The sequence below is a fragment of the Salvia hispanica genome, chromosome 1 (assembly GCF_023119035.1).
Source record: "Salvia hispanica cultivar TCC Black 2014 chromosome 1, UniMelb_Shisp_WGS_1.0, whole genome shotgun sequence".
Taxonomy (NCBI): Eukaryota; Viridiplantae; Streptophyta; class Magnoliopsida; order Lamiales; family Lamiaceae; genus Salvia; species Salvia hispanica.
Genome location: NC_062965.1, coordinates 14,990,205 through 15,013,143, shown reverse-complemented (window position 1 = coordinate 15,013,143; position 22,939 = coordinate 14,990,205). Strand labels below are relative to the sequence as shown.

Genomic DNA, 22,939 nt, shown 5'->3' with positions numbered 1-22,939 from the left:
CCATCTCCGATCCTCACAAGTTTACGTAGATTCAACCGATCAACAACAAATTTCTTACAATCCAACTCCAAACTCACATCAACCAACAATAATCAGCAATCAAACCAAAAGCACCACGATAAGATAAACGAAAACAAAAGTAGCGATATCCATTGCAAAGTAAGTATCCAACGATAATAACAAAACAGAGCCGAGCCCCGAACAGCGAGGACTCGGAAAATACGAAAGTAAACAGGAAAGCAAAAGATGATTGTTTCTTCGCCTACGTAGAGACGGTGTTGCGACACAAAGCAGCTGAAACGTGAACCCCCGCACCAATTCCCTGTGAAAGTGTGTGTAGAGAAGTGAAAACTAAGCTAAGAGCCGAAAAGTGATGATCCTCATGTTAAGCTGCATGCTCTTATTTATAGTGGACAGAGCTTCTAGACTGTTCCTATAATCTCCATTTTGCCCTCTGATTTGATGCTCCTCAGTCTATTGGCTCTTCTTTTTCTGCTTAATTTTCCCGCTAGCTTCTTCTCCCCGACAATCTTCATCTTCTTCCCGAGGCTAACGATTTCTCTACACACCTGGCTTATAAAACCTTGTTAGACCCATGAAATCACAGAATTTTATCCCATAACCAATGCATCAAATTAGCCTTATCAGTCCCCTTAATAATAGACCACATCATTTTGGGATATCCCTTAAAAATAGCCCAATTTTATTTAAGAATTTTTTTTCTCCACTAACAATACTACAATCACATTTTCTTTCTATCTCTCCTCTTACTTTATCAATTGTGTATTAAAACATGTGCCGTTTCAAATGTTGTCTACTTTTTAGGGAAGGAAGGATTATTATTTATATGAAATGAAACAAAAATTTTATAAGGTCATCTCCAACCATATACTGCAAATCCAAACTCATTTTTGCATTTTGCTACGGTACAATACCAAAATATGGGTCAATTGCAAAAATTTTGTGTGACATATACTTAAAAATGGTGTAAATTTTGAGTTTAGTGTAAATGGTTGATGTAAAATTCCTTTTTTGTGTGACATATACTTAAAAAATGGGTTTGAGTTTGATATAAATGATTGGAAATGCCTAAGTCAAATTTTATAATAAAATAATTTATTTTTATTAATTTGAAAATTTAAAATTATAAAATACTTACTCCTTTTGTTCCATAGAAATAGGCCATTTAGGATTGACACGAGTTTTAATACGTAATTGGTAAAGTAAAAGAGAAAGAGAAAAAGTAGTTGAAAGTGTGTAGTGGGTGGTGGGACCATAAATGATAAAGTAAAAGAGAAGAAGAAGAAATTTGTATAAGACGGACTAAAAAAGAAATATGGCTTATTTCTATGGAACGGAAGGAGTATGAAACAACAAAAAATATGTTTTACAGTATATGTATTTTAATCCTTGGGTGAGTTAAAACAGATCTAAGAACTCTTCTAATAATCTAATATCTTGAACATTCTCGGTCACCATATTCTTTGCATTTAAAAAAAAATCAATAATTATTTTCAATCTACTCCGTGATGATTCAAACTCCTAATCTATTAGTAAAAAAAGAAACGTCTTGCCAACTACTATCTACCAACTACAATCTGCTACATTATCTCACCACACACTTTGCATCTCTCCATGGGAAAATGATATTATAGTGTCACGTTTTGTTTGGTTGATTATAACTCCCTAACTTTTCCTACTTTTTGGTTTAAATACAAAACATGATTGAAATCGAAAATATTTTTATATAATATTTGGGGTGCAATTCACGCAATTGTAAGTACTAATTAGGTAGCATACAAATCAACCTACAGAAAATAAGGACTCAAAAACATTGCATGACTTGTTTTACATTAACTCTATTTTAGATCACAAATAGCTCATTTTTACTTCATTTTGCTTCTTAAAAACATAGATATATCAAAGAGAGATGGAGATAGATATGAAGGAAGAGGTAAACAATTTCATCATGGTATGTTTCACAATTGTTATATCATCATGCTACTGCTATGTCACAACTAAATTGGTTAGAAAAGGTATAATCAGATTCTTGTTGTTTTTTCCTGTGCTATACCTTCTCTACAATCTTCCTCTCTATTTAAAAGCTCTGATTTTTAATGTTCCAATTGCTTTTTTTGTAATATGGCTAACCCCATTCAAGCTTCTACAATTGGTCTTTGACACTGGCCCACTTTCCGACCCATCTCTTTCTTTCCTACACTTTGTCATCATTTCTTGTTTTCCCATCAAGATCCACCAAAAGCCCACCAGCCCAAAAAAGCCCAATGGGCCCAATCACACCCTCACCATTAACATACCTTTCCTCAAACACTATGCTATAAAAGGATTTATTTTCTTGTTCTTAACAATATTGGGGTATTTCAAGCACATTGTTCCCCAAATGCTAAAGTCATTCTTGATATGCATCTATTGTTATCTAGCACTAGAAATATCACTAGTGGTGTTCGCGGTCATCGCTCGAATCTTACTAGGGATCGACACCGACCACCCTTTCGATCATCCTTACCTCTCGACGTCATTCCAAGACTTTTGGGGCCGTAGGTGGAACCGTGTGGCCTCGAGTTGTTTAAAATCAACCATATTTTATCCCATTCTAGACCGTGCAAGCCGGATATTGGGCCGAAAGTGGGCCGCAGTTGTAGCCTTGGTGGTGACATTTGTTGTGTCGGACGTCATGCATGAGATCATTTTTTACTATATGGACCGTGTGAGGTTTGGATGGGGCTTGCCAACTCTCTTCATTTTCCAAGGAATTTGTGTTGTGATAGAGAGCACAATCAAGAAGAAAATAAAAGCTAAATGGAGATTGCCCCAAAGAGTAATTGGGCCTTTAATATTTGTATTTAATGTTATTTCATTTATGTGGTTGATCCTGCCAGAGTTGTTGGAGCATAGAGTTGATGATAGAGTTCTTGGGGAATATGTAGCTTTGGCAGAGTATATAAGGACTTGGGCCTACTGGGCTTGGAATGGGCCGACCTTATGTAAATAGACATGCCCACACATGTTATTATGTGGAAGATAATTCTCAGAGTGCAAATTCAAAATATTAAATAAATAAAACAAAATCAGTGGTCAAAAATAGTCAATGAAAATTGTTGCAGAAATTAATGTGAATAAATAGCAATAAATATAGTCAGAGAAATGTTGTAGAAACGAATGTGGATAATTAATAAAGAAAGGTCTTCTTCTTTCTACTTTTCTTGTCCAGCATTCAGATTCTACGTTACATATAGTCTACAAAATCTTCACAATCTATTAAAAAAATGTAATAATAATATATGGAGTATATAATTAGATAATTTAGATCTTTCTAACAAAAATAAAATCATATCACTAGAATATCCATTCAACCGATTATTTAGTTATTCATTTAATCATACATGGGGTGTAAAATGAATTTTATACTCTCTAGAAAATTTTCAATTTTGATTGAGGCAAATGTAAAATGAAACTTATAAGTCTATTTATTCGGGTTCATTTTACAAAACCATTTTTATTCACCGAAACATAACCCGGTATTGGTTCTGATTTTGATGATAATTAAATCGCAAAAATTATTATAGATTAGATTAATCTAATTTGAATTTAGCCCGGATCATTTTGCACGTATTTTTTTCTGAAGCACATTTAGCATTGTAAGCATCGAACTATTGTTCGACTTTGAGTAGCACCATAAAAAAAAGACTTTGAGTAGAACCTATATTTCAGATTAAACACCACACAAAAATAAATAACTAAATAATAGTAAAAAAGAAAAGTCTCCCTCTTTATGGGACGGGACCTCGATGATTTTTTTCATAGACTAATAACATGATTGGCTGCACGTTAGGCCATAGTATAAAAAAGAATCGAGACCTCAATTATACAACTAACAAATCTATAAACCATTACTTCACACGTTACTCTTAGCCGACATTATTATTAGACCAAGACTCCTACATAATTCTCCTGTAAATTCACATTTCATTAATTCTTTCTATCTATATTTTTGTATTTTGAATCAGGCCAACTAGTGACAACTAATAGAATACTGTCTGAAAAAAGCTATACCTTTTAGTGATTTGGTAAAAAAGCTGTCTGAAAATTCATATAGTTTGAATGTGTTCATAATTATACCATGCCTAAGAAAATTGGTGAAATTAGGATTGATATAGCAGCCGATGAATCCTACATGGACATGGACTCACAGATCATGAGTAAACAATATCATTCATTCACAAAGAAAATAACATTTTTTTTTCTGTTAACAAACATCAATAATGTGTTACATGTAAGTGACCTAATTCTTTCATCGTGAAATAATTAAGAAAAAAAGCCAAGCTTCGTAGTTTTTTTGACTGATTTTAAAACTGCAACACAAATCAAAATTTGACTAAAATAGTACTTCCTCTATCTGCGAATAGGAGTTTCATTTTTTCATTTTAGTCGGTCCGCGAATGAGTCTCAGCTCACTTTTACTATAAATGTTAATAGAGTCTCACATTCTACTAACTCATTCTGCTCACATTTCATTTAAAACTAATATATACAAGTGGGACCTATATTTCACTAACTTTTTTCTATCAATTTTTCTTAACATTTTTTAAAATTCGTGCTGCTAAGAAATGAGACTCCTAGTGATGTACGGAGGGAATAAATTTTATTCTCAATTTTTTCGTCAATTAATTATAAAACAATCTTTAAACCAAACGAATTACAGCCGTGAGTTGAGCTACAAATTAGCTACTTACAAATTAAAGACACCTCAAATTAAAGAAACGGACACGTGAGCTCAGCCGGGCTGATCGATTATAAAGACCTCAAATCGAACTGATCGATCAACCATTCCTTAACCAACCCTATTTTAGATAGAACATTACACAAAAATAAATAACTCAAAAAAGTAAAACGAAAAAGTCTATGTCTTTATGCGATGGCACATCGTCTTTGAATTTTTTTCTCATAGAGCCATAATATCAAAGAGAATGGAGAACTCTATTATATAACTACAAAAGTAAGAAGACTAGCATGGATGCATCTCCAATAGCAATAGGCTAGCCACTCTCTCTCTACTACGTAAGCAGCACTAAAAATTCATCTGTCACATCATCATTTTAAGCAAATAGTCTAGCCTTAGGCTAGCCGCAATAAAAATAATTCAAAAACAACTACATTTACGGAATAAAATTTACGATTAAATTACGGAATTAAATTTACGAGACATATACGGGAAAATTCATTCATTTCATTAAAAAAAAAGGTACATAGATAAAAAAAATACATGATTTTTTTTTAAAAAAAACGGGCTTCCACACACGAGCCCCGTCGCTCTCTACTCCTCGTCGTCGCCGCCGCCGTCCTCGCCGTCCTCTCCGCCGCCACCCGGGGTATCTGAGCCCGCGTCGAGCCCCCCACCGGTGCCCTCATGGCATCCAAATCCACCTGCATGTTCTCGAGCATCGAATGGAGAAACCTCTTCTCCGTGGGGTCAGTTGCGGCATTCCACTCTTGGAAGACCTTGTACATCCGTTCCTCCGTTTTTGCACGCGAGAATAAGGTGTACGTGCGGCGGGGGGGTGCCGAGATGACCTCCTAGGGCGATGGGGGAGGATCCCCTCGCTACCTGTTGCGCCCGCTTTTGGCCAACCGGGCGAGGGCGACGAGCAAAGGATGGAGGGGACGGAAAATCCTCAGCATCCGGGGGAGGTCGTGAGATCCGCCGCTGCTGCCGCTATAATCGCCGGAATAGTTCAGTCTACGCTTCTTCGGCCACCTAACGTCGCACCCCGCCCGGAACTTCACGGAGTCCTTCAGCACCTGAGATAGCATTCCCGGAAGGTGAACTCCTTATAAGTCCCCGGCAAGGGGAACCGACTCTCCGCTATCCTCCGGGCGTCCTCCTTTGGCTGCCCACTAGTCAGCATGCGGAGGGCGTTGGTGTACAACTCCGGAAATCCGGCCGACCGCGGCCCTGACGCGTTCCCACCCCTTCCGGCACTCCTCCCCGCTATAGTCCTTTCCGTACGGGCAGGCTCCTCCCTGTAGGCAGCTCTAATCTTAGCCCACATGTTGACGATCCGCTGGTTGCCCGCAGAACGCAATGGATTGTCGCAAATCGACAACCACGCCTTGGCCACGCCGACGTACTCATCCTCCGTCCACTTCCTCCGCGTGGGGGTGTCGTGAACAGCGGGCTGCGACGACTCGCCGACCACCTTGCCCTTCCCCTTGGTCTTCTTCTTCTTCTTCTTCGGCGCGCCCCGACCCGCTGGAACGGGAGTGTCCGGTCCCCGAGATCGATCCCCATCTCATGCAATGACAAAAGGTCATCGCCAGTGAGCTGCGTCTTCACTTGGGTCAACGTGTGAGACGAAGCCGTCAAAAAAATCAAGAGAGGGACGATAGACCCCCCCTCCCCGTGACCCCTGCATCCCTCCCTGCCATACCGGCATCATCTCCATCATCTGCGTCTTGCCGCATCTCGGGCATAGCTCCCCACCCCGGCGTTGCCCCGCCCGCCGCCGCCTCGCCCCCTCCCGGCACCCCCCCGCGTCCCGCCATCATCCCCATCAACCCTGTTGACAAGGGACGTTAGACCCTGGGCCCATCCGCCCGCCCATCTGGCCCCATCCAGATCCCACTGGGTACCGTGGGAGTGTCGAGATCCGCTCGTCGCCGGACTGGACTCGTTGTTGTTGTCCATCGCTCGATATTGCTCTTGTACGGAAATTTAGAGAGAGAGAAAACTCGTTAAAACAAGTGGTGCAAATGAAAATGAAACTAAAATCGCGTATATATAGGTTTTCAAAATTTAAAAAAAAAAACAACGAAAATTGGGCGCTGGCCGATCGGCACGCCACAATGGCGGCCGTCGCATCGGCCAGCGCCCTCAAATCGGAATGGGCTGGCCGATTTCTTCGCCGATTCGCGGCTGGCCGTTTCACATGATACTATTGGAGATGCTCTTACTATTCACATGATACTATTAGCCGACATTACATTATTATGAGGTCAAGACCACAACACTCATAATTTATACTCCTTCTGTTTCAACGGTTTAGTTTTCAGGATATCACAATTAATTTAAGTCATTTGGCAAACAAACATTCAATTGTTTTTATTTTATTTAGTTTCGTATTTATTCTCTTTTATTTTCTTATTTTATTTTCCTTCATTTTAAAAAAATTAGTACTTAATTTTCGTGCTTAAAAGAAATGTTTCTTGGAGAAATTGTCGAATAAAACTATGAAATACGCGTAAATTAAGATCCCTTTAGTAATTTCGAAAATTAATTAGAAAAAACGTAAAGATTGGAATTGTTCGCAATTATTACTACATGCCAAAGAAAATGGGAGAAATTATGCGTAATAATATGGCAGCCGATGAATTATACACGGACGTCGCTAACGCTAGCCGATTAATTACAGCCGTGAGTTGAGCTACAAATTAGTTACAAATTAAAGACCTGAAATTAAAGAAACGGACACGTAAGCTCGGCCGGGCTGACCAGCCGCCGAGTCTTCAGAAACTCCACAAACGCCAACGACTCGGTGCAGCCCTTGACATCCGCCCCTGCCCGAAGAAACGGCGGAAAAAACAGCCAAAAACTGCTCCACACCACATACGCCACCGTCGCCGGCCCGGACACCGCCCGCCCCACCCAAAACCTCTCCGGCACCGCCCTCTTCACCGCGATCTCCGCCGACAGCGACACCCCGTGCAGCACGAAGAACCCCAGCATCTCCCCCGTGGGCCCCACCCTCCCGAAGTTGTACACCACCAGCTCGTGCATGACGCCCGAGACCAGGAAGGTGGCCAGGACCGCGGGGACGGCAGCCCACCTTCCGCTGCCAGTGAGGCGGGCCGCGGCCCGCCTCACTGGCAGGTACACCGTCGGGTGCAAGATCTTGGGGACCATGAGGTTCCACCGCCTCCCCCAGAAATCCTGCAGCGACGTGGCCAGGTAAGGCTCGTTGAACTGTGGCTCCAGTTCGATTCTAGTGAAGGCTCTGGCGACGGCACCGGCTAAAGAGAGGAGGATCTCGAGCATGAAGTAAATATGAATGCAATAGCAGCACCAGATGAGCTTGGGGTGGAGGTGGTTTTTGTAGGTGTAGACTTGGATTAGGAGGGCTAAAATGGTAATTTTGGTGGGGAGGTTGATGTGGGATGGTTGTTGTGGGGAGGGTTTGGTGTTGGGGTGTTGGGGTTTGATTGGGAAGCAGGCTAAGGGGAGGAAGAGGGAGAGGGGGAGGGGAGGGGTGGAGTGGAGGGGGCCGGAGGCGGAGGCGAAGAGGATGAGCTTGAAGCTGGCGAGCCAGGCGATGAAGAAGGAGGTGACGGCGCCGAGGTGGATGGAGGTGAGGTTGAGGGGGAGGAGCCAGAAGAGGGGGGCGATCGGGAGGATGGCGAGGCGGCGGAGGGCGGTGGCGGTTTTGGGGAGGTGTTTGGATACGGTGTGGCAGTAGCAGAGGGATGCGACTACTGTGGTCCATACCAGAATGAAGTTCTTGATTTCTCCTTCCATTGTTTGTGTGTGTGTTGGTGTGGTGGTTGTTATTGTATTTATGTGGTTTGATTGTGTATGGTACGGTGACTAACTAGTTATAAAGTATCGAAAGGGACTGTGTATTAAAGTTCAAGTCCATGACTAACATGCATCTACTTAATTTCATCGGCCAACTATTATACTCGCCATGTTTGCCATGTTTGCCTTTAGGAGTCTGATTTTTTTTCTGCCACTAATTTTAAGAAATGTTAGGAAATATGAGTGAAATGCGGGACTATATTATGCAAAGAAAGAAAGTTGGATTACCGACCGAATTACCGACGATGGCCAATCTCTCGGTAATTACCGACGGAAAACGGTGATACCGATGTATTTGATGGATTATTGACGCCTGTAGCTAAATAAAATTACCGACAAAAAAATAAGAATTACCGACAAAAGTTTCCGTCAGTATAATTGTTTTTTTTTTTGTAGTAATACCATTTATAGTAAAAATGAATCGAATAGTCATTTCCGTGTATGAACAAAAAATTGATATCCTTTAAGTTTGGAGTTTTAATTAAAATTGTTAAAGTAAGAGGGATTGAGGTAAAAGAAAATAGTTGAAGTATTAGTAATAGACAAGGTAGAAAATGAGACTATCTCATTATAATGAAAAACTAATTATACCATAAATATGTGGAGACTAATGAGTAGAAAGAACAAAATGAAAAAACAAGAAGTTGTTGCAAATTTGTAATTCCCATGTTTTACAATTCTAAACACATTAACTAGCCGAGAATTATTGATTATTTGCTAAAACTAATTAACAACAGTGAATGCCAACTTTCAGTTATGAATTCCTAAATTTGTGCACAATCACAATTCCATGTCTTTTTGGAGTAGTTCTTAGTTTAAATTTGGTTACAGTTATAATCTACAGCGATGAATGATTTTGACTGTGAATTGTGAAAAATAAGGATTACTAACTAGAACTAAGTAAGTTATGCCTGGGTTTTGAAATTGACTTTATATTTGTCATAATTCACATCTAAAACACTAGCTTGGTTTTGATTGGGTGATTTTCACTTAAATTCACTACCTACACCTTGTGATTTGATGGCGAATTTAAAATTGGTTGTGCATTTAATGTAGGGCTGGCAAATCGTGCGTGTCGGGTCGTTATCCTGTCGACACGATAACGACACGAACACGATAACAACAAACACGAACACGATCCGTTAAGAAAATCTCAAACACGAACACGACCCGCTACCCTCAAACACGAACACGACACGAACCCATTAACGACACGAACCACTTCGGGTCAACACGACACGATAACAACACGTATTGAAAAATGAGATTGTAAGAGTCATTTAATAAGTATTGAAAAAGGAAAATAATAAGAATTAATAATATTAAAATATTATTTGTTAACGGATAACACGAACACGACACGAACACGACACGGACACGCATTGTTAACGGATAATACGAACACGACACGAACACGACACGAAATTTTCGTGTCCTTAATGGGTCGACCCGATAAAGACACGAACCCAATAAGTTCTGACCCAAACCCATTAATTTCGTGATGGTTCGTGTCGTGTTATCGTGTCGTGTCAAAAATTGTCAGCCCTAATTTAATGTGAGGGGCGGAGGAGAAGTAAAAATAATTGACCAAAAAATGAAAAAAGTCAAGTAATTTTATACTAGTACAACGTTGTTTAGCTACTTTTTTATAATCCCTTTAAAACTTTAGACACAGTGCTTTTAATGCGAAATTAGTATAAAAAAAAAGAGACGAAAAAAAAATATAGTTAAAGTAAGAGAGAAAAGGAGGAAAAAATACGTAGAATTAGAGTTAATGGATTATGAAATTCATTTTATAAAATGAAAAGTTTATAACTTTAAGAAACTGACAAAAAAAAAAAGAAGAATTTCTATTTTTAGAAAATATAGAATATGTTTTCCATCTTATGGCTAGGATTTTTTGTACGAAAATGAATAGTTTTATGTATTAACTCAAATATCAATGCATATATTTTTTGGGGGAAGAAATAACAGTCAATATTAGTTTCTGGTTGGTGGGATTACAATTAATGTTACATGTTACCCCTCCGTCGTTCCTAAAAATTTGTCAATTATTTTCTTTTTCGTCCATCCCTAAAAATTTGTCACCTTTCATTTTTACCATTTTTTGTAGTGGAACTCATATTCCACTCAGTCACATTTTATTTTAAAACTAATATATAAAAATAGGACTCACATTTCACTAACTTTTTCTATCCACTGTCTATTATATTTTTTAAAACCCGTGTCTGATCAAATGGTGACAAATTTTGAAGGATAGAGGAGTAGTTGTTTGCAGTTGAGGTAGGCTTCTGTAATTGTAACACTACAATTTTTTACTTTAGTTATGCGTAGGTATGTTTGAAGAACAATACGAGCAATGAAGACTAGGAACAACCATGGGCGGACACAGTAAAGGGCCGAGGAGGGGAGAGCTCTAAACGGGCCCTTAATAAGTTACTCATGACATGTAGCAATTCCTCATTTTCATCTATGTACTCTCAGCTCTCTCCATTCCCATTAAATGTTTTATTTTCTTTTTTCATTTTTCCGTCAATAAGTGTCTCATTTTTCTTGTACTATTTTTGACAGATGGACATCACATTCCATTAACTTACTTCACTTATATTTTATTACAAAATTAATATATAAAAGTATGACCCATATTTTACTAAATTCTCTACCACTTTCTTGTATTACAAAGTCAAACAATTAAAACTCGATCAAAAATAGGAAATCTATTAGTGAACGTAGAGAGTACAAACTATGAAAAATTCTATTTTCTTCACAACCACCTAAAATCCACATATTTTCACCCTATCCCAAAGCTACACCCTACATGCTCCTGAGTGATAATGCTAAGATAATCGTGCAACAAATCAATGGTAGAGTACGCTGGGAAACTCAACCGGTAAAAGCATGTATGAGACGAAGGAAGCCTTGCACAGGATTCAGAAGACTTGGAGATGCATAGCTGAGAAGCTAAACCACTGAAACCTTCAATTGGTAAGTATTTAATCGAGGTCCAAAAGAAGAGTAAAATCTTTTTTTGCTCCGCGGTCATATCTCCAACAATCTATGGGCTCCGACAAAACACCAAAAGATGGATGTGTCAAGAAGACATTAAACATGGATAGTCAATGAAAATAAGCTTGCACAGTACATATTTGCAGTATCACATGCCACATCTCTCTCTAAATACTTGCCATAATGAATATAAATATAGATATATCATAAGAGAGTTGTTGAATTGATAACCATCTTAAAATGATAATATAATTTATCAATTGGAAGCACAAAACATATTAACAAATTATATCATTTTCCAATTGATATCATTTGATAGCACTAACCATATCAGTTGGACAAGCTGATATGTTTTATACCGCCAACTAATCTATTTTGTATTGATAACTAAAAACTTCTCAAGTTCTCAATTAAACAACTAGCTACTATATAGTACTATAATGTTTATACATGAGTTTTATCATATCATCTGTTTACAAGGCAAATTAAGAATAAATAAAATAAAATTTTCATTAACATACCTTCCAAAACCAAGATATCTGATCATCTGTTTCATTAAAGCCATCATACTTTGTGTGTGATTTCCAATCATCTACAGAGATTGCACTTTCACTGCCATGAAGCATCCAGTCCAGATCTTCTGGTTCCAAGCATTTGAAGAATGATTTTTGTAGACGACAACCCATAATGTCAACAAAACCTTTAGCAAAACGCTCTACCTGTTCAGCAATAGATACTACAAACCGATGTTGTATAAGAGAATCAACATATTTCCTCCTATTTTCACTATTTACAGCAATACTTTTTCCATTAGTGCAAAGATCAACGGTCTTCCTTGTTCCCAACTCCACAACTTCATGAACAAATGTTAGACCTAAGACATCTTGATCAATAGCCTCAGGGCCCATCTCTAAGATTTGCTTGCAACTGTTATATAACAAGGGATCTGCATCTCTTATATCTTCTAAGGCAATTCTACGCCCAGCCAATTGCATAAAGAATAGACGATCAAATAAAACACCAACTTGTATATTATGCATCAAGGCCAAGGCAATCACCTTTCCAGTGAAGCCAAAATACTCGAGGTGCATTGGATCCACTTTAGATGCCGGATTTGGATAGAACCTTCTGCGATCATTAGAGGAAGCTACAAAGAGGGCACTTTGAGGGTTGAAGATTTCTTGGCATACTAAGAAAAGCCACTCCCTTAAAACACCAGGGCCAGTGGCTTCCTCATTCTTAAACTGAATAAATAAACCAGCACGTAAGGAAGCAATATCTGCATGCTTCATATACTCTGATGATTCAGTCAACAAATGTGAGCGGTCAATAAGCATCTCATGTTGTTCCTCATCGTCACGGTCAACTTGATCAAAAATGTCATTTTCATCCTTCACCCTGAGAAACATCATCATTGCTAAATGTGCCCTTGCCTCAAAGTTGGTCACTTCCTTACAGTCAAAAATCCAACTATGGTCCTCACCCCTCTTTGCACACTTGACAACAAGTTTACAGAAAGCTCCTTTTCTTTTCTTCATGGCTTCCCAAAATAAAGCTTCACAACCATTGTAAATCTTTGAGATACTATTAAGTTCCTTCATAAATTCAAGGTAGTAAGAAAATCCAATACAAAGGTTATCCTTATCCTGTTCCAAATCACCGCCAATACGGTCCTCAAGTTTCCCCAAACACGACTCTAATATACTTAATAAATCATGGAAAATCCCATACAAAATTCTAAGCTCATCTCTGTAAACATGAGATACGCCACGAAGGTCCTCAGTCAAGGGAACAACAATAGGATCACATCCCTTAATCTCCTTCACCAGTGGTGCCACAAATGAAGAGAAATCACTTATATCAATCAATGTAATCCCACGAAAATGTGCCGACTCCATGCTTACGACCAAATCATGAGAGAGTTTAGCTGCTAACTCCTCAACAAATGGAAATATATCTGGAATCTCAATTTTAGCCTTCTTTCCAACCTCAGTATACTCCATCATTAACCCTAAACTACTTCGGCATAAACGATACAATGGATCATCAACTCCAGCTGCCTCCTTCAACAATTTGCAGAATTCAAAAATTATAGGCACACACTCATGATGCATATGCTTAGGCAGGATGCTCTTAATCGAGGTGAGGAAATATCTTATGGCCTCATCAGCCGCACTCTTATCCGTTCTAAAAGGCGACATGTAGAGCATGACTAGGGCTGTTGGGGCCGAGGAAGCACTGAACATCTTCAAATGCCCACACGCTTGTTCAATGTCCGCCCGTGGAATCATCGACAAGAACTCCTGGAGCATTAACTTGGGTGTAGTGTGAACTTTGATCGGAGGATTTTCCTTGCACATAATGAAAATAAACGAAACGGCCTCGTTGATGAGCTCACAGGACCTCGGGTATTTGGTGCTGCGCATACGGCCAATGAGATAGAAGAATACGTAGTCGTGCACTCCAAATTCATCTAAAGTCTGCTCCCAATGCAGCTGTACCCCGCGGTAGAAAAGCCTCCGCTCGGTAACTGGAATTCCAGTGATGAGGTGGATCTTGTGGTGGATGGATTTGATAGTGTCGGAGGGGGCGGCGTACAAGTCTAGGCGGTGGTCCCAAAATACGTCACTTATGCTGACGTGGATACAGAGGCGGGAGGAGGGAGGCACGGCGGAGACGGAGTGCTCCTTTTCCATTCTGATAGGATTTATGGGGAGAATATAAAAGTCGTCGACCTTTCTCCGCCGCTTGGAGAGAAATGACCACATTTCCACAGGGCGTTTCATCGATGTCATGATCACCGAATTATGGCTTGAGGTTACTAGCTAGGATTTTGAATAAATGAAGAACTATATCGATTATGAGTGCATGAAGTTTTGAACCTTAATTTGATAAAATCATTTTATTATTCAAATAATTTTTATATGTGAAAGTCCGCTGATTAAATTGGATCTCAATGACTCAATTTAATTTACAAAATAATTTTGTTATACAAATAATAATTATGTGAACAAAATTTATTCATTATACAGATGCTAATAATTACGTGTATAACAAAATTTTAGTACAGAAAAATTAACTTACAAATCTAATAAGTTTGATCATATTATGTGCATCTATATACGTTTCTGGAAATAAATTTAGAATTTAAATTAAAACATTAAATTAAAATATGCATGGACGTGCATAATAAAATTTTTATGTATATAATATAGGAAAATAATAAGTTTACTAATTTTGTCAATAAATCCAAAGCATGGATACATGTGATATATCCGGTATCCAAATTGGATGGTCGTATGTCTAGAAATGACACTAACTCATAATTAAAGCAATTACAAGGAAGGTGACACTAATAAATATAGTTCATTATTGAATCATAATACTTCATTTTACTTCATTTTAAAAGCATCTCCAACGGCGGACGTCGCGGTAGGACGTCGCCGAAGTCCTACCCGACGTCCGCCATTGTGGAGCGAAAGGTCGGACACGCCCGTCCCATTAGCCCGTCGGATGTCCTCGGATATCCTCGCGACGTCCTACCTGCGGGGGTCGGACGTCCCGGTCGGACGTTCGAGTTAAAATTTAATTTAAAAAAAAAACTCTATAAATACGGCTCTATATATATGGCTCGTTAAATTTCGTAAATTTGAAACGTATAAATTGAATAATTGTGATTTTATTTTATTGCCGGAAGTCCTAGTGGAAGTCTTACATTGTGCAGTGGGATGGAAAGTCCTAGTGGGAAGTCCTAGTGGGAAAGACGCCACCGGAGATGCTTTAAGATTGTTTCATTTCGTTCTAGAAAAAATGAAGTAAAACATTTTATAATGAAGTTTAGAGTGAGCATTTCAGTTTCGGTTCAATTTTTTCCCAAGCCGAATTAAATCTGAAAAATCGAATTTAGTTCAAAATTCAAACTGAATCGAATCCGAAAAATAAAAAACCAAACTAAACCGAAAAACCAAAATTTTATGAAAATTTTAAAAAATCAAAAAACCAAAGAAAAATATATTTATATATAATATTTTATTTTATTTTATACTTCATCGTTCCACAAGAATATGCACTTTTGGTTGGACACGAGTTTTAATGTAACACCCCAAAAATGGGCCTAGACAGAAATGCTATTCCGAATTCAAAAGCAGAGAATTAAATATCGGTGAATAATTTGATATTGAAAATAATAATAACAATTACTATATTTTATAAGACTAGAAATGTGAGAATTAAGAATTGTAATTGAAATGAATAGAAATAATTTTAGAAATTATAAGTTGTCGGACGTTTTTGTCTATTGTCACAAAATTGTAAAAGAAATAAATTGATGTATTATATGAGTATAAAATATGACTGGAATCGAATAAAAAAAGGCAGAAATTAAATCGATGTTTGTTTACATAGGAGTATAATGTATATAGGTTTTGGAGTCTTAGGGTGTCACCGCCTCTTAAAATAACATTATATCACCATTCTTAGCCAATCATTTATACACGTCGATGAATAATAAGTTGTCACGTTGCAAAAAAAAATAAATTAAAATTCTGAAAAAGACGGCCAACAATATGGTGTACAGTACACTATACATCAATTTTTCTTGGCCAGCAATATCCGACACGCTATAGATTGTTTTGTAACGTTTATAATATTATTGTGTAGCGTTTATAATAGGGTAAACTGTTTCTAAAATCGTCAACTTTCACAAAAGGCTGGAATTTCCCGTGAACTTTAAAAGTTGCGTGAAAAATCATGAACTTTGCTGGGTTGTGCAAATTTCCCGAACGACCCGACCCTGTAGTTTTCCGGCGTAAACTTATCTTATATGGCAGCCGGAAGCGTGACTAGGCAGCCGGAACACAAAACTATGTCGTTTTGTGTTTTGCAAAAAAAAGTAAAAAATTAAAAAAATATCAGATTTTCATCAAAAATAGTCCTAATACGCTTTTGTGTAAAACTAGATTTCATCTAAAATCAGATTTCATCAAAATTCGCTGCATCCCGCTCGCTGGAGGAAGAAAAAAAAATCGTTGCATCCCACTTGGAGGAAATCGATTGGAGAAAATAACTGGTTGGAGAACATCACCATTCGAACTAAATCGATTTCACATCCTAATCCATCCTAATCCAGACAATTTCGACAAAAACGAGGTTAGATTTCTTGAAAGCCAGGTTCGAGTTAGGGTTTATTTCGAATTGCATTGATTCTACTTTTATGGAAATCGATTTAGGGTTCTAGTCGATGTTGCGATTTTAGTTATGGAAGAACTGAAATCGCAAGCTCAATCACACCTACGCACGATCCACAGCGTAATCGACACAACAACTCCACAATCCACACCACAACACCACCAATCAATGCCAAATCAACAAGATCAACACCAACTCAAGTAATCAACTAATAACACCAATTGCATAATGTAATACGGATGATTTGATAGATTCAGATGATCAAATAAGAACAAAGGAATTGAACGATAATGAAATGCGAACTAAACTAAGATAGAAGTGCTTCGGATCCACGATCCTCAGCCCGAGCTCAACGGAGAATCACCGGATTCTCACGATGACCCTAGCTTGCAAGCTAACACACTATTTTCATGACTGCAATTGAAGAAGATGGCCTCCCTCATTTTTGCCTTATCTCATTTCTGTTTTAGCAGCTGACGTGGCACTCCAGCTGGCACATAAGTTTTGTGATCGTAACAATCCATCCCCCTTAAGATTCCTTGTCCTCAAGGAATCATGGAGACAAGCCTATTGACCTTCTTCTTTATCATGGCTGCATCTCTCAAGCACACAAGGACTCCTTCTCTTCTTTTCTGTTTGGCTTTGCTGATTTCATTATAACTCTCATGTTGACGTGGCTTATTCCTCTCCACCTCAACTTGTATGACGACGATGAATTTGTGATTGCAACAATCCCTTCCCCCTAAGATTCCTTGTCCGCAAGGAATCATGGAACCAAGCTTCTTGTGTCTCATCTTTCCTAACTTCATATTACCAGCTAGTGGCACCATAACCAACTCCGTAAGCACGGATGTAGCAGGCTTCTCACCCATATGAACATACTTTCGATTGATCCCGTGACTCTCATTGATAACTCTCACTGAAATTTCACCGGAATCCTCTTTTTCCTCTGTCATTAAGCCTGCAAACTTCCTACAGTTAGTCCACAATTCTCTCAATTTGGTCATATAGTCGACCCTCTTCTTCCTCTTCCTGAGCTCCTCCTTGGGTTTACTAGAGCTGATCTCCACTATCTTCTTGATAGTCCATCCACATTTTCTAGTAACCAAACAACAAGAATAGTCCACAACAAGGTCGAAGACAGCAACCTTCTCAACATTGCTGACAAGTACATTTCTGATCACCCTGCACAACTCCTCAAATTTCGTAACTAATTCTTCCCTCTTTGCCTTCCAAGTGTTGTCGATCAGCTGTGTAAACATCAAAGGAGAAGAATTTCCCATGACATTTTCTGAAGCTTCATCCTTAAACTCCTCTGATATAACCTCATAAATCCAGTCCTCATTTGCTTCATTAAGTTTCCCTTCCAAATTTCCATCAAGTGAATCTGAATAGAAAGAGTAAGTATATTCACCCTCCTCACTTTTGGCAGAGCTTATTTCCTCACTACCCCCATTCCCTCTGCAGGCCTTCTTAGCCCTAAGCACTTCCAAAACATTTTCCTGCATATGAGTAGCTCTAGTCATGCCCCATCCCTTAAAGACCAAACAACTTACAAAGAAAACAGTAATGAGCTTCATCCTTCCCATAAGTTTAGTAACCCAAATGGACAGCCACTTCAGTGAAGGATGATTACTGCTTTTGAAAGCAGAAATCAACATAGTCTTAAATAGCAAACTTGCAATAAAATTGGTATAGGACATCTTCTCCTTATGCAACTCTTGCTTCACCTCCATTGTCAACTGATGCACTTTTTGTTTGCACTATAAATACCTGCAAGTATACAGAGTAGGTATAGTATAGCAAAAGGTTAGTACCGGGTATCGAACACGGGGAAGATGTACACAAAGTGTCTATCTTCTACTAGAACTCAATTACTATCTGGAGAAACAAGAATTGTTGGAAACTTTTTGAAAACAGTAAATATTAAAAACAGTAAACAATTAAATGCAAGCAAATCACGGAGAGAAAAGTATAGAGATAAGGGGAATTCCAGGGATGTGCTTTCGCTTTTATGGTTATACAAATTCCAAACTACAATACCCTAGCACAGTTAATACTTTGAAAGGACGAGTCACCTAGCTTATGCTCATGCGATACAAACGTTGATTACTAACATTAGGGTTGTCAATCCTAACACGTAACTCCAAAAAGCTCCTAAGACCCTTGAAAAGTCCTCACTCTCAATTAACAGTGCCGTTTTAAAGGAAGCTAACTGTAGTGTCTACTAAGTGGATCTAACTCGCTAGAACTCTGTCACAGTTATGAAGCAAATTGTATTGAATCATACATAATTGTGTCACTCAATTATGAAGCATCATGATTAACTTAGGGAAGAAACAAAGTAAAAACAAAACGGATATTAAATAGAAAACGGAATTGTATAACCAAAGTTGCTACTAACACATCCCTAGAATCCTATGAGTTTAGTTACACATGAATTGAATAAACTAAAAACATAGATTGAAGGGAAAGCAATTTGAACATAAAACTAAAACAAATAAAACCCGTAGGTTGAATCCTTGTCGTTCTTGATGTTCTTGAAATCCTTCTTCAACTCCTTGCACAATTGAAGTACTCTAGCTTTTGATCTCTATGAATGTGTTCTTGTTGTGTGTCCAAAAAAAAAACCAAAAAAACCCTTTTGATGAAGCTTGAGGTCCTATTTATAGGGGAAGATTATTCCTCATCATAGAAGGAAAAGATCTTCAAAATTTGGTAAATCTTGGAGCAAATCTAGGGCTGGTCGGATTCGCCGCCTTTCTCCCGGCGGGCCGCCGCACCTTGGCCGGCGGTCGCCGTGTTGGAGTCCAGAGACTCTGACCCTTCGGTGGCGGACCGCCACATGTCCTCCGGCGGTCGCCGGGCGAGACTCTTCTCCTAGCGTAAATTTCCGAGGCGGGCCGCCACATAGCTCTGACCGCCGGGCGCCGGCGGTCGCCGTACATCTTCGCGGCGGTCGCATGGTCGCCGTCTGACTCCAGATTTCCAGACTATGCGTTTTTACTCCCCTTTTCGGCTCAAATATGCACATTTCTCACAAAACACGTCAAAATACCAAAATGTATAGAATATGCAAATAATGGACATGTAGAGTGATTTTGATAACAAAAACGGACCAAATAATGGCCTTAAAACAGTGCAAAATCCGGGCGTATCAACTCCCCCAAACTTACATTTTTGTTTGTCCTCGAACAAAACACTAAAGACACAAGAATAGACGCACGGAATGCACAAGGACTAGACGTCATAATTGCCTCAAAAGATGAAAGAATAGATTAAGCATGGATTAACACAATCAAATCAAGCAAGGCTTAATAGTGCACTTTCATTACTAACTCGTGGAACACCTTGAATTCAAGCACTCACATGTGGCAAACTTCCAAAGATGGGAAGTGTTCTTTCTCTCACTCTCAAAGTGTATAAAGGTAAAGTGTAAATCACTCAAATCATGCATCATGCAAAGTTTACCATAGGCTTGCTCAAAGTCTAATCCCTCCTCTACTCAATGTGATTAAGCATCAAAAGTCCGAAAGGTCTTTCTTTTCGGTTGTAACGTAGGCTCTTTGGTAGGTGAGGAATATTTGGCTAAAAAGTGACTCAAATATAAAAATATCCCAAGTAGAGTTAAGATGACTCCACTTTTCTAAAACTTAAGGCACTTCTAACACTTTATTTTTCTCCTTCAATTTACTTTCAATCCTTTGATTTTATTTTCTTTTCACAACCTTTCACACATTTTTTTTTTTTTTACATCCTTTCTCTTTTTTTTTCTAAGATCAAGCACATATTTGGAATTTTTCTCAATTTCACAACTTGTACTTTCTTAATATTAAGCACACTACTTTTTATACTTTCCTCCTTATCTCTCCAATTCCTTTACAAAAGAAGATAACAAAAACTATACTAACCCAAGGAATTGTTCCCCCATTTATTTTGGCTTCCAAAGAAAAGGCTTAAAGGCTCAAAATTGGCTCCAAAGGAAAAAATTGAGAGGGTCGAAAATTTTGGATATAAAAGTAGCTAAGAAAAGACGGCCTAACATCCTCCTAAATCAACTTAAACACTATGTAAACTTAGGCAGACTAGGAGCAAGTTCTAGAAACATATACATGCATACAGATAAATCACACAAGAAAGAATTTAAGGCTCAAATCTCACAAGGTAGAAGCACGATTCAAGGCGAACAAGCAATTCACTAATTATGCACCTTTTCACCCAACCATCATATCAAAACGTTAAACCACACTTAAACATGGATGGAATATAATATCATTGGCAACTCGGTCTAATGTGTCCCTAAGCATGCGTGTTTCTAAGTTCTTCATGTTATGTTCATGACATGGATTCAAGAAAACATTTTTAGAACACAAAAATCTCCTACGGGATTTTGGAAAATTAAAGCAAAAACAAACAAAAAGAAAACCCTAAACTCACGGTCCACCACTTCATCCCCCCAAACTTATTTACAACAAAGTGTAAAATAAGTTTGTAGAGTCGGTAGGGACGTGAGTATACTACTGAAAAAAAAACGTACCCTGAAAAATTTCGCGTAGAGGTTGAGCGGGGCGAAAATTCGAAGAATTTCAAAAAATCGTATTTGGAAAATTTTGCCCAGGTGGCGGTCCGCCGCAGCTTTGTTCGGCGGTCGCCGCACGTCAAAGATGCTTTCCAGCGTTCAGGTGGCGGACCGCCGCAGAGCTTGCGGCGGTCGCCACGGAGAGGTCGAGAACACTGCGAAAATTTTTGCAAAGCACAAAATTAAACCAAAACCAAAAATACTTAAAATTAAAGCAAAAAAAAACATCCAAAAACATGGTACAAATGCTCATTTAAAGTCATCGAGCTTGACTTCTTCAATCTTGAGGAGGTGGAGGGAAACGGGCGCTAAGATCCTCGAAAGCTCCAACGAGGTACGTGATATCACTCCTCATTGTCTCTCGTTCCTCTCTAGCTTCGGCGGCCATCCTTCGGAGCTCTTCATATTGTTGACGCCGATGAACGTCTTCCAAACGTTGTTGCTCCCAAAATTCTTGCTCCGCCGTGCGCCAATCGCCTTGAGCCGTCCACCCTTGGCGGTTGTAGGCATTCTCCGCTTGTTGCTCCGCCCATCGATTGTCCCAAGCGTTGGACATGTTTTGCATATAGGAGAAAATTTCTCCTAATTGGGCGGAGGTGTTGACTTGAAACTCCTCTTCCGGATTTGGCCTCCCGCGGCGGCGGTTCGCTCGTGTCCGGCGGCGATGTCCTTCCACTTCCTCTTCTTCTTCTTCCTCTTCTCGTTGTGGTTGGGATTGCGGTGGTGGCGGTGCTTCACTCCTTTGAGCTTGTGAATGCTCCGCGCCTTCTTCATAGTTATCAATGGCATCAAATGCGGAATCCTCATCGGGCTCAAATTGAGGAATGCGAGAGGGAATGTTCCTCTTTCTAAATTCCCCATTGACGGGGTTAGCCTCGATAGCTCTCCGGTGGGCGGGTGTGTCGAGCTTCCAATTGGCTTGGTTTGCCCAAACATCGACCTTGGTCAATTGCGGGAGTGGAACGGGAAAGTGATCCCCCGCTACTTGCATAAAATACCCTTGACCCCAATGATCGGTCTTCAAAAGCCCCACCGAAAATAGCACCTCATAAGTGATAAACTTTTCTCCACCATCCTCCGTCATACCGGCAAAAGAGACCCCCAAATGTTCGCCAATTGCCGTAATCAATCCCCCACAACAAATGACGCCCCCGTCTTTCTTCGTGATCCTATCCACATAGTAAGTAAAAAGACGGGGTTGCGAATTGATGAAGACTTGGCATAGCCCGCTGCATGCTCTTGCTCATTTGTCATCGCCCCCCAAACCTCTGAAAATTCATATTCATTGTCCTCTTCGGGGTTGGGGTCGAAGCAATGGAAGATCCCACTAAGCTCTTCCATGGTGAGCGAGTGCCAACGGTTCCCTAGGCGGAAATCGATGCTAAGTGGAAAATTTTGGCGGCGATCCTTAGTAACCTTTAGCGAGCTTAGGAACTCGAGAGTATACTTTCGAAACGATGGCCACTTCCTTTGGAACATGTAGACGAGGCCATTCCCATCACCCACGTCGCACAACTTCCAAAAATCCTCCATGATCCCCAAAGTTTGGAGAGGGAAATCGTGGGGATATCTAGAAG

At 39.3% G+C, this 22,939-nt stretch overlaps 3 protein-coding genes across 3 annotated transcripts; 1 reads left to right on the top strand and 2 right to left on the bottom strand.

Moving 5' to 3' along the window:
- Positions 1 to 1,873: 1,873 nt before the first annotated feature.
- On the top strand, positions 1,874 to 3,103 carry LOC125203864 (long-chain-alcohol O-fatty-acyltransferase-like). The gene has a single exon (XM_048102370.1). The coding sequence runs from the start codon at positions 1,931 to 1,933 to the stop codon at positions 3,011 to 3,013; it is 1,083 nt and encodes a 360-aa protein (XP_047958327.1). The 5' UTR covers positions 1,874 to 1,930; the 3' UTR covers positions 3,014 to 3,103.
- Positions 3,104 to 7,254: 4,151 nt separating this feature from the next.
- On the bottom strand, positions 7,255 to 8,622 carry LOC125203874 (probable long-chain-alcohol O-fatty-acyltransferase 5). Its single transcript, XM_048102382.1, has one exon. It carries the CDS (start codon positions 8,528 to 8,530, stop codon positions 7,475 to 7,477), a length of 1,056 nt encoding a protein of 351 aa, XP_047958339.1. The 5' UTR covers positions 8,531 to 8,622; the 3' UTR covers positions 7,255 to 7,474.
- Positions 8,623 to 11,381: 2,759 nt separating this feature from the next.
- LOC125187886 (E3 ubiquitin-protein ligase UPL5-like) lies at positions 11,382 to 14,382 on the bottom strand. The gene is made up of 2 exons (XM_048084539.1): positions 12,118 to 14,382; positions 11,382 to 11,645 (listed from the first exon to the last, which is right to left on the bottom strand). Exons 1-2 carry the CDS (start codon positions 14,380 to 14,382, stop codon positions 11,382 to 11,384), a joined length of 2,529 nt encoding a protein of 842 aa, XP_047940496.1.
- Between the last annotated feature and the right edge of the window lie 8,557 nt (positions 14,383 to 22,939).